General features: G+C 46.3%; 1 protein-coding gene across 1 annotated transcript in view; it reads right to left on the bottom strand.

Moving 5' to 3' along the window:
* The window catches only part of RIMS4 (regulating synaptic membrane exocytosis 4), a 50,581-nt gene extending 35,849 nt beyond the window's left edge, over positions 1–14,732 (bottom strand). The window contains exon 1 of the mRNA XM_085079495.1: positions 14,403–14,732. Within this exon, the coding sequence (XP_084935621.1) occupies positions 14,403–14,499 (97 nt within the window). The 5' untranslated portion in view covers positions 14,500–14,732. The remainder of the gene's footprint in view (positions 1–14,402) is intronic.
* Positions 14,733–15,257: the final 525 nt, after the last annotated feature.

The following is a 15,257-nucleotide window of genomic DNA, read 5'->3' on the forward strand; positions in this document are numbered from 1 at the left end:
TAATTACACTCCTTAACTGTCGTAGGCTGTTTTAACAGACACATTGAGGCAGACATGGTTTGATCACTTGCTGTGTTATGTGCCCAATGAATTGTTTGCTACTGAGATATTTAAAATATAAACAGTGTTACTGGAAGATGATCAAATGTACTTCATTATCTGGACAGCTGCCTGTAACTCTAGGGAGGAAGGGTGAATGACCATTTAACGATGTACTCAAAACCAAGATTTCTAACCTTGTAAAAAAGTACAATGGAGAAAGAAAAAAAAGGCCTAGGGTTTCCATCTTCTCAAAATAAGGAATTTTGCTTCCTTGGCGGACAGTACTGTTTTCAAAGGACTGGTATTTGCAATTTTGCTGTGTTTCCTACCAGTCTCAGAAGACTCCACCTCCAGAACTCAGCACACAACAGACTAAGAGTCACATGCCAACAAAAGTAAGGTCACATCCAAATGAGAGATGCCAAAACCTGGTGACAGATGAATGAGGCAGAGCAGACATCACCTGAAAACTCAAAGACAAGAGAATTATTCATGGCCAAGAGAAGAGGTACTGTGATGTATATAGGAAAGAAGGAACTGAGGGAAGTAGGTGGCTGACCGTGATGGAACAACTGTCAGAGATACCCAGAGCACTGGGAATGTCAGCCCAGCTTTACATGTCCACACATTCACTTCCAGTGACAAACCTGACTACACAGCTTGACATGGAGCCAGTGCCACCCTGAACACTTCCTCTCTTGAATCTCAGTCTTCATTTCACTTCTACAACCATGTTCTGAACTATCATGCTGCAGATGCAAACCTTAAAACCATGTGTATGTAATGAAGAGATGACTTCACTGAGAGCCTGGAAGTGTAACCAACTCATTCAGCTCAGAGCAGAGTTAACAGAGGCTGGAGAGGACCATTATATGCCACCATCATCAGCTACTAATTCAGTATCTTCAGAGATACTAGGATGGACTGAACACTTCCTTCTCTTCCACACCCATCTCCTCAGACATGGCTATCAGCCTGCATGAGGAAAGCATGTAAGGCTCAGAGGGGAGCAGAACTCTCTGCATTTGGTACACCTTGGAGAGCTCTGTCTAGGCATGGTTTGCCATACCCATTGAAGCCAAAATGTGCAACTAAAACAAGTGAACGAACAAGTACCTTCCAAGACATCATCAGCACTATGCAGGAAGGTTGCACAGCTTCCATGTGCCAAGAAAAAGGCCATGGACACCATAATCCCCAAATACACTCACATCGTGTAACCCAATTAAATCAGCAGTTCCTAATTAATTTAGAGTATGGATCAGTCCTCAAACACCTTTTCCTATCACTAAGACCTACTGAAAGTGATGAAGAGGAATCATTATGCATAACACTCTCAAGAACTTGCTGTAAACACATTTGGCAGCACGGGGAGGTCCCTTTATGGCATAATCCATTTTTATATACACCTAATATTTTCAGGTTTTCAACTGATTGTCAAGAGTGTTTGTAGAGGCTGTTAATGAATCTCACTGCTAAAAGCAGTTACAATTCTGTAGCTATTAATACAACGTGACATCAGTTATATCAGCTTCCGAGTGAATCACAGTTTGCAATCTTGTAGGTGTTCGATAGCTGTTGTCACATCGAAATAGAACATTGTTAAATATACTCCAAGTCTGTCCTAGTTCTGCAGCTCTTTCCCCCTTCCTGCACTGCAGCCTTAGTGGACTGAACACCTGCCGGTCTGAAGAAATACGCACAGGAAAATCAAGGGGAAAAAACAGGTTGACTATTAGACCTCTAAGATCAGCAAGTTTTAAAATGTTCACTTTTGACTGCAATTTCCTCTCAAACCTGATGACTATAAGAGATTAAAAGAGCAGGTCACCAAATCTTCTACGATGTCTAAACCCTGTAAGATGTACTTGTACCAAGATGTTAAGCTTTTTTTTACCTCCTTGCAAACTGAAATAAAAGGCTGATAATCTTTCCTGACATGGTAGTTTAGCATTAAAGCAGGCAAAATCCAGTTTTCAAACCATTAACTGAGTATCAGATGCCAAATGCTGCTTTAATCTGCATAACTGACATTCACAGAACACTCCTGTCTTGGTCAACTTGTATATAAAAGCTCATTCTTAACAAAACTGACATAAGTCTGCGAAGTTATTAATATTTTGCTGAGGGAAACATTATCCCATTATCCCTGCTTCAGGATTCAACCCTCCCACCAACATTTTTCATGCAGGTAATACCCTGTATGTGTGATCTTTGGCAACCCAGCCTTAGGGCTCCAGGGGAAAGATGTTTTAGAAAATATATTGCTTTCTAGAGTTCAGGAAATTAAACAAAATTATGGCCTGAAATAGGACTTCCTGATTTTTACAGTCAATCTGTTCAACAAGCTTGCTGCCTTTTTGCAGCAGACAGCTGCAGTGAACAGGCTGTGAAAACAGTTGAATTCACCAAGTAAAATGGACTGTGGATAATTTGCCTGGTATTATTCCTAGAGCAACAAGCCAGGTTTTGCCTCAACCGACCATGCAATATTTCATAGAGTGTTTTAGTAGGTAAGCCAGGCAGTACTGAGACAGAAATAGAAAAATATTGAAATAGGGCCCACATGATGCCAGGTCTAGAGGAACTTGGCTTGGATTGGGTCTTGGGAAAAACTGAGTTTAGGACATAGCAGTGTCTCCTGTGCAGGAGCAATAAAAGTGTTTCTGCAGAGACCGAGCAGCCAGGTCACAGGAACAGACCTACTCCTGTTACTAGGCAGATGCCAGGAATTCAGTGGAAACAGATGAAAAATAAGTTTATAGAAAGATAACTTGGGACTCTGGCACGACTCAAAGCAGAGCATTAGGCAAAACAGGAGAGCTGAGAATTACTGTTGTGAAACAGTTCAGAAGTGGGTTCTGAGTAACAGATATGATCAAAAAATGAAGTCGTGCTCCTTATCCTAGCCTCAATGGGTACTTTCTCAAGCCCCACATTTACCCTCTCAGACCCTTTAGACCAGATGTGAAGATCAGAAGCTCTGGGTTTTATCATATCTGATCCATTTATGCTGTAGCACCACTGTGAGAAAAAAAGCTTTGTTATATACCTTGAATTGCACATCCACAGCCTGTGCACACAGGGTAGGCAAATCCTTAGTTAAACAACCCTTTGCCCATGCCATTTTCAGAACCTTCACACGCACAATAACGAACTCAAGATCTCTCTCCTGCTCTTACAAAGTACCGAGCAGAAGTAAGAAATGTGCTCTGGTGGAAGGTCCTCAGGTGGCCATACAGGAAGCATCTCCACCTTTGTGGTTTCTTGCCAAGGCTCTAGCTTAGATTGAAAACAGTTTTCCCTGTGTCGAGGGAAAAGAGCCAATAAACATGTGTGAAAAAAATCCCCATGATGCTAATTTTGGAAAACGTCACCTGGTGGAAATATACGAAGACACGGAGAAAGAAAGAAAACACAGGGAATACTCAAAATCCTAGTGGGACACAGTTACTGCAGAGATAGCAGCAAAAACTGAAGTATTTTTAGGCAGGCCCAAACCATTCATCAAGACACGATGAAACCTCCAGGTAGCCATGGAGGAAACATCACCCAAGGGCATCAGGATGAAAGGATCGGCCCCAAAACAAGACTGGAGCATCTTTCCAAAGGGAGTGAACTCGGAGCTGCCTGCTAGGAGTGTGGGTGCCTCTGATGCCAGGCAGGACACAGCCACTGCAGCAACCATCTGATTGGAGGGAAAGCTGCTTCCTCAGTGCAACGGAAAGCAAATCCAGGTGCTTTTGAGTCCAATCATGTGAGAGTTGCTATGCTAAAAGAAGGAATCATTGCCTTACTTAAGACACCCAGAAGCCCAGTAAGAGCATTTCTTCCACCCTCAGCCCCATAACTGAAGAAATCCATACAATCTGTACCACAGCATCCCTCAAGGCCCCAGATGGAGGAGGAAAGTACATCGACGACAGCATGCGCTGACACCGCAGTACGAGAATGAGTGTCATGGGATGCTAACGTTGCCATGGCAATGTCCCCACAGCGCGTAACATTTTGACACTGTCTGTTTTGCGAGCAGCAGCACCGCTGTGGCAGCCTGCAAAGCCAGGATGAAACGGCTGTTCGAGATTCGCCACGCTTGTTACTGCAGCCGGCAGCCAATTCAAACTGTCTGGGCATTGGAGTTTGACCAATCTGGCAGCTCCGCTTCCTAAAGTGCACGAGGAAGCTTTTAACAGAAACTGTTCCATAAATCACCCTGATTTAACACGTGCTGTCTGCCAGGCTGAGCGCTGGCCTGCACGCCCACCTTCGGCACTGCTTGCCCTGCTTTCCACACCAGCGTTTTCAATGTTCCCCCATGGATTTATTCAATTGCAGAATCCCAGGGAGGGTCTGCTCCTCTGCTCCAGCTGGCTTTGCACAACCAGAGCAGCAGTCTCAGCCCCACACTTGCAGAGCTGTGGGGTGATTTTCTGAACTGACAAAAGCAGACACAGCCACAAATCCCACTCACTTTGAACAAATACCTGAGACCAAAAGTCACAGGCATTTTTGAAAAAGCCCAACTTTGCACATTTAATATTTAAAACCAAGTACTGACTCCTTTAAAAGCTATGCTTATGGCAGAATGCTTGTTTTTATCTCAAGGTACATCAGATAATGTGACCTAAGACTTTCTGTTTACTTACATTGAAACAAAAATCCCGTATCTGGAGGGGATGCACTGTGGACTGTGATCCACAAAGGCAGATGTGTGGGGATCAACCCAGACAAAAATGCCTGAGTTTTTGGAAAACATACCAAATTCACCATTGAAATGCAACAGTGCACTGTAACAGCAATTCCTGCAATTCCTTCTGGTTTGGGGGGATCTGGGGAAAACCAGAGTACTGACAAGTTTCAAGTTAGTCTGAAGCACTGTCTACCCTTATTGTAAATTTAATTCAAACTGCCATAAAGGTGAAAGGGCTCTGCAGAACTGGTGCTCTAATCCCACAGGCCACTGGTGAGGTCTCAGAGCAGGAGGTAGCAGGGCTTCAGCCAGAGGGACAGCAGCACGCCTGAAAGTAAGGGACAGGGAAAGTTACTGTGTCTGAGTTGATACTTTCAGGAATTAATCAACTACAGCAGCTGGAAATCCAACAGGCATTAGAAAGGAAAAGCCTTCTCCTTTTTTTTTTCCTGACAATCTGATTAAAACACAAATATGGATATAAAGCAGCCACCTTAAAATCTTGAGTCAAGGTTTCCTAACTTTTTGCTAGAGCTGTGATGACATACACCAAACACAAGAAAGGAAAGGTAAATAGTAAAAATAAAAGAAGAAAAAAAAATCACCCACCCACACAATCCTCCCAGGATGCTGAGAAGTGCTAAACAAGGAGCTGGATTTCCAACAGAAAAAAAAAAAAAATCTTAATCTTCTTAGACATCTTGGCTGCAACACAATTAACATGTTTTCCATCCACGTGGCAGGATACATTCCCTGCTAACTGTAAATATGCATACTGCTGGTGGGCAGCTGGCAAAAGTCCCACACCACTGGGAAACTGTCACCACTGGGAAACTGTCACCACTGGGAAACTGTCACCACTGGGAAATGTCAGCCTCATCCCTATTGCCCAGGGAGCTGAGCAAGGGGCAGCCTGTGCCCACACTCCTGTCCCTTGGTGACACTGCTGCTGCCTTGCTAAGGTGGGTCATTCTGCAAGTCTGACCCCACCAACGGCTGAACTGCTGTTCTTCAAGGATGGTCAGCTCCAGAGAGAGACACAACCATCTGCTCCTTGGGGACAGAGACTATAAGGTCTTAAATCAGATATCACCAATGTGAAGAATGGTAAGAACCACTGTAATCTTCATTCCAGCTCTTAACTGTGAATGACACCCCAGTAGTCCTTTGACCTGAACATCACAGAATGAGGCAATGAGAAGATGCCTGAAAAAAACAGGCCAGTCCAGATGCACTGAAAGCAAAGGTTTTCAAGGATGCTGCACTTTGCCCATGGACCCTCAGTTACAGAGCATCTCTTCCAGCTGCCAAAATCACCCACAAACAGCACTGTATTCCTGGAGCCCAGGGGATAAAGGACCTTATCACACCCATTTACCCCACCTCCTAATCCCACAACATCTCAGCAGCACAGGTGTTGCTAAACAAAAGATACTAAATTCAGACCAATATCCATGGGATAAAATAGCTCAATCCTCCAAATCAATCCAAGGAAAGGTATCGTAAAAAGTAGAAACTTCGGAGCATTGAAAAAATTAAACACACAAATGCCAGAAAGGGAATGAGTAGCCAGGCAGCAGTCATGCAGGGAAATGATCTGGAAAATAGCATGGATAATATGCTGAGTGTTAGTCAGGAGCAGGGACACTCTTGCAAAGCACACTTTACAGTGTTCCTGTAAATAGGAATACTGCATGTAAAGTGTGGGAGACAGACACTACTCTCTGTGAGGGGCCAGACAGCAATCAGGGCACTGTCCACACTGCTCCTCCTGAACAATCCCAAGTCCAGCAAGAAGGTCAACAGGAGACTTGGAAAACTGCTCTATGCAAAACAAAACAAAACCACAAAAAAGCTACCCAACAAAAACAAAACCATCCATCAGGTTTCTTTGGTCCAAAAAGCAAAAGGAGGAAGAGGGATGCCAGACAGCAGTGATTGTAATTACAGTCATTTCCTGGCTTGGAATTACCAGCACAAGGAGGAACAGGTTTGTGATGTGAAGAGTTGCTCTGAAGAGAACAGTGATCAATTGCTTCCCATGTTGCTCGGACCAATGCAATAGCAATCCACTATCTCCATTTGGATTTAAGCTAAATTTTAGGGTAAACTATCCTTCTGATTGGGAATATATTAGTTACTTGGGGAACAGATACAAGTGACCCCTCTACCTCTACATCATTTGCAAGAATAAAGACACAGACAATACCATAAATTCCTCTTAGCCATAAAACGGTTTTGAGAAAAATGTGACATTTACCTCTGTACATGGTGTACTCTCCAAATTGTTGAGCACTCAAACATTTTAGACTGGCTTCAGCAAGGCTGTATGAGTGCTTTGTGTTTTGGACAAAGCTGACATGATGGCATGAAGGTGGAACATTATCCATCTCAGTGATTTAACTGTGGCTGGATTTGACTAAAAGGTAGGGCTACAGAGCTTGATGTAGCCCTGTGTGGTGAGGCTGTACCAGGGCTTCCCAGCCTTTACAAGCATGTTGTTTTGCAAAAGCAAAGCCAAAGATATCACTTAAATGCAGATTTCAAGGCAAGCATGGTTTGACAGAAAGCAGAGAGTGCCTAATTTGTGTGTCACCAGCAGATGACTTAAGCAGTGGTACGAGTGATGGATCATTGTGTTGCAGAACTCCTATCATGACACATGTTGCCACACAGTATAGCATTCTCCCAGAAAATAAAATCAAACCTCAAGGGAACATCATCTGGATAGATGGGATATTCAAAATGTGTTGAACGCTTCCGCAGAGGAGCAGAAATCCTTATTCAAATATGCTAATGGGGCTTCTCAACAGATGTCTGTGGGAGAGAGGAGGAGACAGCAGGGCTGAGAGTCTTGGGTGAGTCAGGTCTCACTGCCCCACTAAAACCATCAATGACTTGCAGACCATTTCCTAAATTAAATTGTTCACATTTCTAATCTAACTGAAGGCACTCAAATATAAGTAAATAGTGCTTCAGAAAACAATTGCACAGATAAATTGTTCCTCAGAACAACTACTCCAATCAAACTTAATTCTTCCCTACACAAAGCAGATCCACACATTCTGTCAAACAGAAATGTTGAAGCAAAGTAGTTACAGCGTTTCACAACTTGTCCTGATGCAAGGATCTGACAGAGTAAAGATAATTTTTTTTTTTTTTTGCCTGGAGAACAGAGTGCTTTTGAATTAATAAATGTTGCATTAGAATTAACTGCACATGAAATAGAAGCAGTAAGAAAACAGTGTCTCCTAGATAGAAAGCTTTCCAGGGACAGATTCTTCTACATGGGAACCAGTTAACAGCAGAGTAAGAGAAAGAAATAGCCTTCTCCTGTGGCTGGCAGGGGTCAGATATAACCACCCTCAACTCCTGCACACATGGCTTGAACTCAGCACCATCCTCTGCATCGTCAGGCCACTTTTGAGGGAAAGAGACAACACTCCAGCCTCCATGGCTGCAAGTGTGTGCTGCAAAAGCTGAGAGAACAGCACAGAGCCACCATCACGGCCCATGACCTCACCCACACCTCCTCTCCCCTGTAAACCCACACCCACACAACCACCAAGGAAACTTCCACATGGCACTTTGCGGCACAGTGCTCAACACCCCTGGGCTAGCAGCTACAGCTCTTCCCCCCACCATCCATCAGCGTTTAAAACAACTCTCAGCATGGCACAGGTGGATGCTCCAGGTTGGGGCGTGCTGGAGGACTCAGCAGGACACCCCGTGGGAGACAGGAGCGGGAAGCAGCTGGTGGCCCGGGAAGGCAGTGTGCCACGCTGAGCGCTGACCGATGCCACGTCACCCTTCCCCGCGCTCGCCCATCTGTCCCACCGTCCCCATCTGCTGGGTTCTGCCACGGACTGCGAGCGCCCTGCGACTGACGCTGACATTCTGCTTTGCATTTCTACAGGCACAGCAGGAATTTGGCCCAGGACCACAGCTCTCACGTGCAGCCGCAACACCAAGAGCAACACAAACAAGGACAAGGTTTTGAATCCCTTGTTTCTAGTGCTGACTCATTCACAGGGCTCCTGCTCTGCTCCGGTCTCACATGGCCACAGAAGACAAAACCTGCTGTCTCTAATTGCAGTCCTCTAATCACACGTGCAGCAGCAGCAAGGCCTGAGAGAAGAAAGCTGCCTCCAGAGCACAGGGCAGGTAAGGGACAGCATGGATTGTTCAGTTCTACCCTGGCCACGTGCATCCATGGTGAAAGAATCAGTCACTGTATTTAGGATCTGAATTAACTCAGAAGCAGGTCTGGGATGAACAGCCTCTGCAGGTATTATCCACAGCATCTTCTTCCAGGCCACTGGCCCCTTTTATACACTTTCCTCTGATTAAAGATTGATTTGACAGCAGCTCTTTCAGAATTGTTCTCATTTTTTATTTCAACTTAATCCATTTATGAAACAAACATGTTTACCTGGACCTAGAATCTGCCCAGCAGGGAGAGAGGCATTTCTTACAATCACCAGAATAACCTACAGCCAAGGAGGTTCACTCCTTAGTGCACAAGAAGGGAGAAAAGCCCTGGATTTAGCTGTCTCCTGCACCAGTCAAGAGAGCAGATACTGCTGGGGTAATGCATGGCCAGGTAAGCTCTAGGGGCTGTGTCTTTGCTGGGTTAGAGGGTTAAACTATCATTTATAAAAGATCAATGAAAAAAATAGCTAACATTCCAGATGGACAAATAATTTCCCTGTATGTTTGCCACATGAACATGGTTACCTTACAAACAACTAACAAAACTGGTTAGAGGCTTACAGAGCTCCAAAGGTAACTTTGGATGAAGCAAAACCAAACTAAGCACAAAGAGAACTTAACACGCTCAGTCTATATTTAAAAAAAATGTAAAATTGGACTAGTTAAGTCTTGAATCATAATTTTCTTTTAAAACCATATGTACCCCAATACAGTGCTGCAACTGAGAAATATCCATGGCAACGTGAAAATACATATAGGGGCTCTCTCTATTTAATAGCTTTGTAATGCCGTAGTGTTTGAAATTATAGAGGTCAATGTTTAAAATTATGAGGAAGTTAAATAGATAAAACCCAAACAAAGGATATGCTAAACTAACCTAAATGTCCACAGCACATTCCTACACCCCAACAGTTTAAATGTTTTTAGCAATCTGTTAAATTAATATTTCACATACTTTCTCTTCAAAGCAATAGATCGTAACACAGTGCATCTGCCAGTACTTTATAGTGTGTGAAAGCAGCAGCCTGGGCTGAATTTTATCTCTAATTCAACTCTTTTCTGAATGAGCAGCTGACACGAGGAAGGCTTACTGTCAGTATCTAGGAGACATTTTGACTTTGGAAACCATTTTCTCTCTGCCAGATACTTGGTTCCAGCTGGCTGAGACATGATTTGATTCTGTTGTCTTGCAGCCAGGGCAGGGGTCTGCCAAGCTGGACAGTCCCTGTGCTGAGGTCCTGACCAGGGAAGGGACCCTTACAAGCCCATCACAGCTGTTCCGTACCTTCCCCTGCTTCCCGATCTGAACAGCCCTGCTCTTCACACTTGCATGTGCAAGGAACAGGAGTCTTCCCTCGTGTGGATGCTCAAACTGGATCTGGATTCCAGGGTGGCTGCATTTGCAATGTGACAAATGGCTACAGTTCCAAACATTCAAATCTGCATCCCTGTCAGGGCACGCCTCAGATGTCTTCTGCCAGTACAAGCAGGTGTCCTTCCCAAGAAAGCCAGGATGTAGGATGAAATGGAGCTGATGCATTACAGTGTCTCACCCACTTGAGCCACAGCACAGCTGGAGCACACACCCAGGTCTGAGAAGTGCTGCTGGGTCCTGCAGCTTAGGCACAGGAAAGGAAATCTCACCCCTTTCAGTGATTTTTTTCATTTCCTTACCTGTATCTCTTTAGGTGTAATCCTTGTCCCCTGTAGTACATAAGGTCCTCGTCTGGAAGCTCTCACCTCTCCAGAGCTGAGCACTGCTTCTGGCTTCCCAACTCCCAGCAGGTTCACCACCACTCGAACCTGCTACTCAAACCACCTCCTCTCTCCTGCCCAAAGCTTGTTTGTTCTGCATGTGCAGCTCCAAGTCAGTTGCTGTTACTCTCTGCAGAATCCTCCCTTTTTGTTCTGCTTCAGCCAGGCTCCCAAGCTTCATGCTCCACACAAGGAACAAGCTGGTTCTCCTCACCAGCAAGCGCAGCCCCATTACCCTTAAGGATGACCTTCATCCTGGACTGGGGAGGGCTGTGCTAAGGCCACTGTCAGTCCAAGGGGGATTTCATACACCCCATTCCCTCAGTTTTAATTACGAGCTGCATCCAAGTGCACCAGAAGCTGCCCACAGGGCAGGTGCTCACAGTCATCATGGATCCTGTTATTAACCCACATGCACTTGCCACTTGGCAGTTCAGTCCTCGGCAGTTTGACTCCTTCTGACATGTTCCCACAGGAACATCAGCATTCCAAACGGCTGATTCCAGCCAAGACCAAGTGTACAGCAGATCCTCAGAACAGCTAAGATTTGTGTTCACGAGATTTGTGTTAGAAACAGGTATTCTAGAAATGTGCCAACGAAGAGTGTATGACTGACTTCTACCTCTTCTTAATCTACTACTCCATTACTGAAATGTAGGATAGACATTTGCATAAATTAAACCAACAATTATTCTGATAATAACTGCGGTTTAAAAATCCTTAAACTTCACTGACATTGCTAGGAACCTCAGTGGAGCAAAGGCAGTGGCACTCAGCCAGCAGGAAGGCCAGCAACATTACCATGCTGAGATCAAAGGAGTTATTAACCCTGAGTTCTTGAACTGCTGAGTGTAGACAGTCATTTTGGCTATTTCAAAGCCCTACTGCAACTTCCTGGCAAACAAAGCTATGCGTTTGCTCAGAGCATCCTCCGTGTAGAGGCAGCTGAGGAATGAAAAGGGTATTAGAACACTGAAGTCCACATCCACATCTTTGGAGAGACAGGCACATGGACAGGACACATCTGAAACTCCATCACCCTCACGCTCTGGAAACGCTCAAATGTGATCCTGTCTCTTGCTCCAAGCGCTGTTGTTTTTGTGCCTCCACTGCTGCCTGCTTCTGCACAGTAAGAGATCATCTGCACCCAGTTCATTCCCCAGAACTCAGTCCAGACACACTGCAGGTGTAGCAGGCAAAGGAATTGTGGAAGATGAGAAGAGTCTTCTCACCTTATGTCCAGAAGGTAGACAGCAAAGAAGAACAAAAGGGCCATGGTAGAAAAGGAAATATTGTATACATAAAAATATATTCTGTATTCTTCAAAAGCAGAGCCATTCGTCCAGACAAAACAGGTGAAATACTGGAACCCAGAGGTATTGTTACCACTGCCCAGATGTGGCCAAACATGTTTCCACATTGCCACAGCTCTCAGCACAGCTGTAGATTTCCTTTTACGCTCCTTTGGTATGACCCACCCATAGTAATTTAAATTAAACACCTCAAGTATTTTCCTTGTTTGTAGATTTAAACAATCATTAGCCTGTTTTCCTCTTTCAGAGGAAAACGTCAAGTTTCCTCTAAGCTTGGCCATTTATCAGCTCCTCTCCTTTTTCTGTAGGATGACTATTCTCTTAAAGATGTGGTTCTCAGCTTCAGACAAAATGGATGATGTGTCTGTTTGAAATAGGATTGTTTACTTTGTCAATGCCCCTGGGATCAATTTCATTTTTTTTCCGCCATCTCCTACGGAGAACATCTTGCCAAGTGCAGTATTCATCTCCCTGAATGAGCTATCGAGATCTATTTTTTTGACAGAAATCATGCTGCAACCCAAACTGGTCAGAATCTCTCACAATTTCAGAAGCGCGCATGGGTATGAATAATATAGAATCTTATTTGGCACAATTTCAGCATTTCTCTTATCATTTCTCTTTCATGACATCTATTTGCTTGAGAAAATTATGCACTTGTAGTTTTAACACCAAAAATAGAAAGCAGCACACGTTCTTCCTGGCTGGTTGCTCATACGTGTCTGAACACACACTTACAGGCACAAAATACAGGAGCAACACTGCAACATCCCCATTGCACTACCCCAAGCAGCTTCACTGATGAGACAACTCACACAGGCAAGATCTGCTAATAAGCTGCTGGAGAATGAAGTCTTAATTGCAGATTTATTTAATACAGAGACGAGTACTTGTATTAAAAGCAGCTTATTAACATTTATGCATGAACATTCACTAAGTGTGAATAAATACAATCCAGTGCAAAAGCGCTTTTTTAAGTGCTGGAAGAGGAAGCATTCACCTAAACCATCACCCTCCTCAGTGCAGGAGGAGTCAGTCGGACACCAGGGAATGAAACGCTGTCCCAGGCATTGTGTCAGGTACTCATACTTGAGCATGTCTCACTATCAATCATTCCTGAAGCAACAGCGCCGAGACTTCCCAAAGCTCTCGTTATTGTCTTCTACACTCCTCAGCATTCGAACCAAATCTGAAGTGCAAATAAACCATCAGCAAAATTTTTAGACAAAAATGTTAAAACCTACATCTGTTGGAGGAGACAATCTTCTGCCTGCCACCCCTGCATGATGCTGATGACAAGTCTAGGTTAATCACACAGATGATGAACTGATTCTTACGTCAACTCCTTTAAAAACAACATCGTTACAGGTGTAGCAGCTGGCGGGCTGATGTATTCCTGCTGGCATCTGCACATCTTGGGATGAGCCACTAGACAAAGGAGCATGCCGGCATTTTGAGGGATGCGACCATGACAGGCAGTGTTAAAATACGCCTTAGTTAGCAACTTTCATTATTTGCCACTGACAGGACTGGCTCACAGGTTCAGTCTCTGGCACAGTGTGTACTGGGTACACCCCTCAATTACCAGAGGGCCACCAGGAATGGACAGAGTGCCCACCGACCGCTCTCCATCCACTCCCGCGCACGCCCTCCCTACCCACGCATCGGCTGTGCTGCCCTCTACTCCCAGCACCTTCTCCAGCACCCACCGCCCTTCCTCTCCCGTTCAACCCAATGCCTTTCCCACTTTTCCACAGCAGAGCCCCTCTTTTTTAAGCTCCGTCTCATTTTATGACTACCGCCAACTCATTGAGGCCAAAAAGGTCTTTCTGATGCGGGCAAAAAACCACTGCGTCCATTCTGAAAGGCTTTTGTTTCGGGATTTACTTCGCCCTCGTTTAAACCGAATCCCTTTATTCCTAAAGCAGCGCAGCGTACGGTGCTACCAACCCCTGGGAACAACTAGCCCGAGAGTTCATGGTGCATAAATCAGCGGACACCCCATCCGGCAGAATGGACGCCGTCTCCCCGAGCGCTGCCCTTCATTCACACAGAGGAGGATGGAGCGTGAGCCGTTCCATTTGCCAATAGCCCGTGTTTCCTATCGATCAGCAGCCGCGCCGTGTTTCACCGCTGGAACACGTTCCCAGTTTTAACCTCCACAGGCACACGCGTCCCTTCGCCAGCCCCGCAGTGCCCGGCACGCCGCGCACACCCCGGTAGGATCCCCCGAGCCCCCAAACCCACGGCGGGGTCGGCGATGGAGCTGACACGCTCACACCCACCCTCCGCTGCCCGCATCGCCCACGGCGGGCGCATACACAGCACCGGGAATCCTCGCCCCCCGAGTGCCCCCTGCTCCGGGCCCTCCCCGCCCTGGTACCCCGTACCCGCGTCCTCCTCGTCGAAGCTGTTCATGCAGGGGAAGTAGATGGCCAGGGCCTCGAAGGAGGCGGAGAGGCTGAGGCGGCTCTGCGAGCGCTCCATGAAGAGCCCGGTTCCGGGGGCGCCGCCGGGGGTCTCGCCCGCGGCCGCGGGCGGCTTGGCGAGCTTGGCCGCCCCATTCTTCACTCGGAGCACGGCCCGCGGCGTCTTGGCGGCGGCGGGGCCGCGCTGAGGCGGCGGGGAGAGGAGAGGCGAGGCGGGCGAGGCAGGCGGGAGCGCGGAGCGGCGCGGAGCGGAGCGCAGCCACCTGCTGCCGCCCGGCCCTGCGCGCCGCCCGCCCCCGGCCGGCCCCGCGCCGCCGCCAATCGCGGCCCGAGGGCGGGACGGTGTGAGGGGCGGCCCGGGCACCGCCGAGCGCCTTCCCCGCCCTGCCCGAGCTCATGTTCTCCCTTCCCCGGGCCGCTAAAGAGCCTTCGCATCCCGAGCAGAGATAAGGCAGGTGTGGGTTTGCTCGTGAATTGATCTGAGAAGTAAAATAGACAAGACAGAGGAAGAGATGTGGGAGAAGAGTGTGGTTCTGGCTTTGATCTCACTGAGGGAAACAGTAGAAAACTGTCTTGAAGCTTTCAGGAGTAGAACCTTGAGGCTTTCTTCCTAAAATAAAGGGGATGTAAGTGACAGCGGTGTGAAGGAAGGAGCACCCCGGCTCCCAGCCTTCTCCCATGTACCTCTCTTCAGACACAAAAAAACCCTCCCCAAAATACAGAAGCCACTGTTTGGATGTATACAAGCTTCCAGACAGAAAGCACATGAACTGGGAGGTTTTCCTTGGTGTGTTACATTAAATGGAAAGGCTGCTG

This window comes from Lichenostomus cassidix, chromosome 20 (genome assembly GCF_008360975.1).
Source record: "Lichenostomus cassidix isolate B80296 chromosome 20, HeHo_3.0, whole genome shotgun sequence".
Lineage (NCBI taxonomy): Eukaryota > Metazoa > Chordata > Aves > Passeriformes > Meliphagidae > Lichenostomus > Lichenostomus cassidix.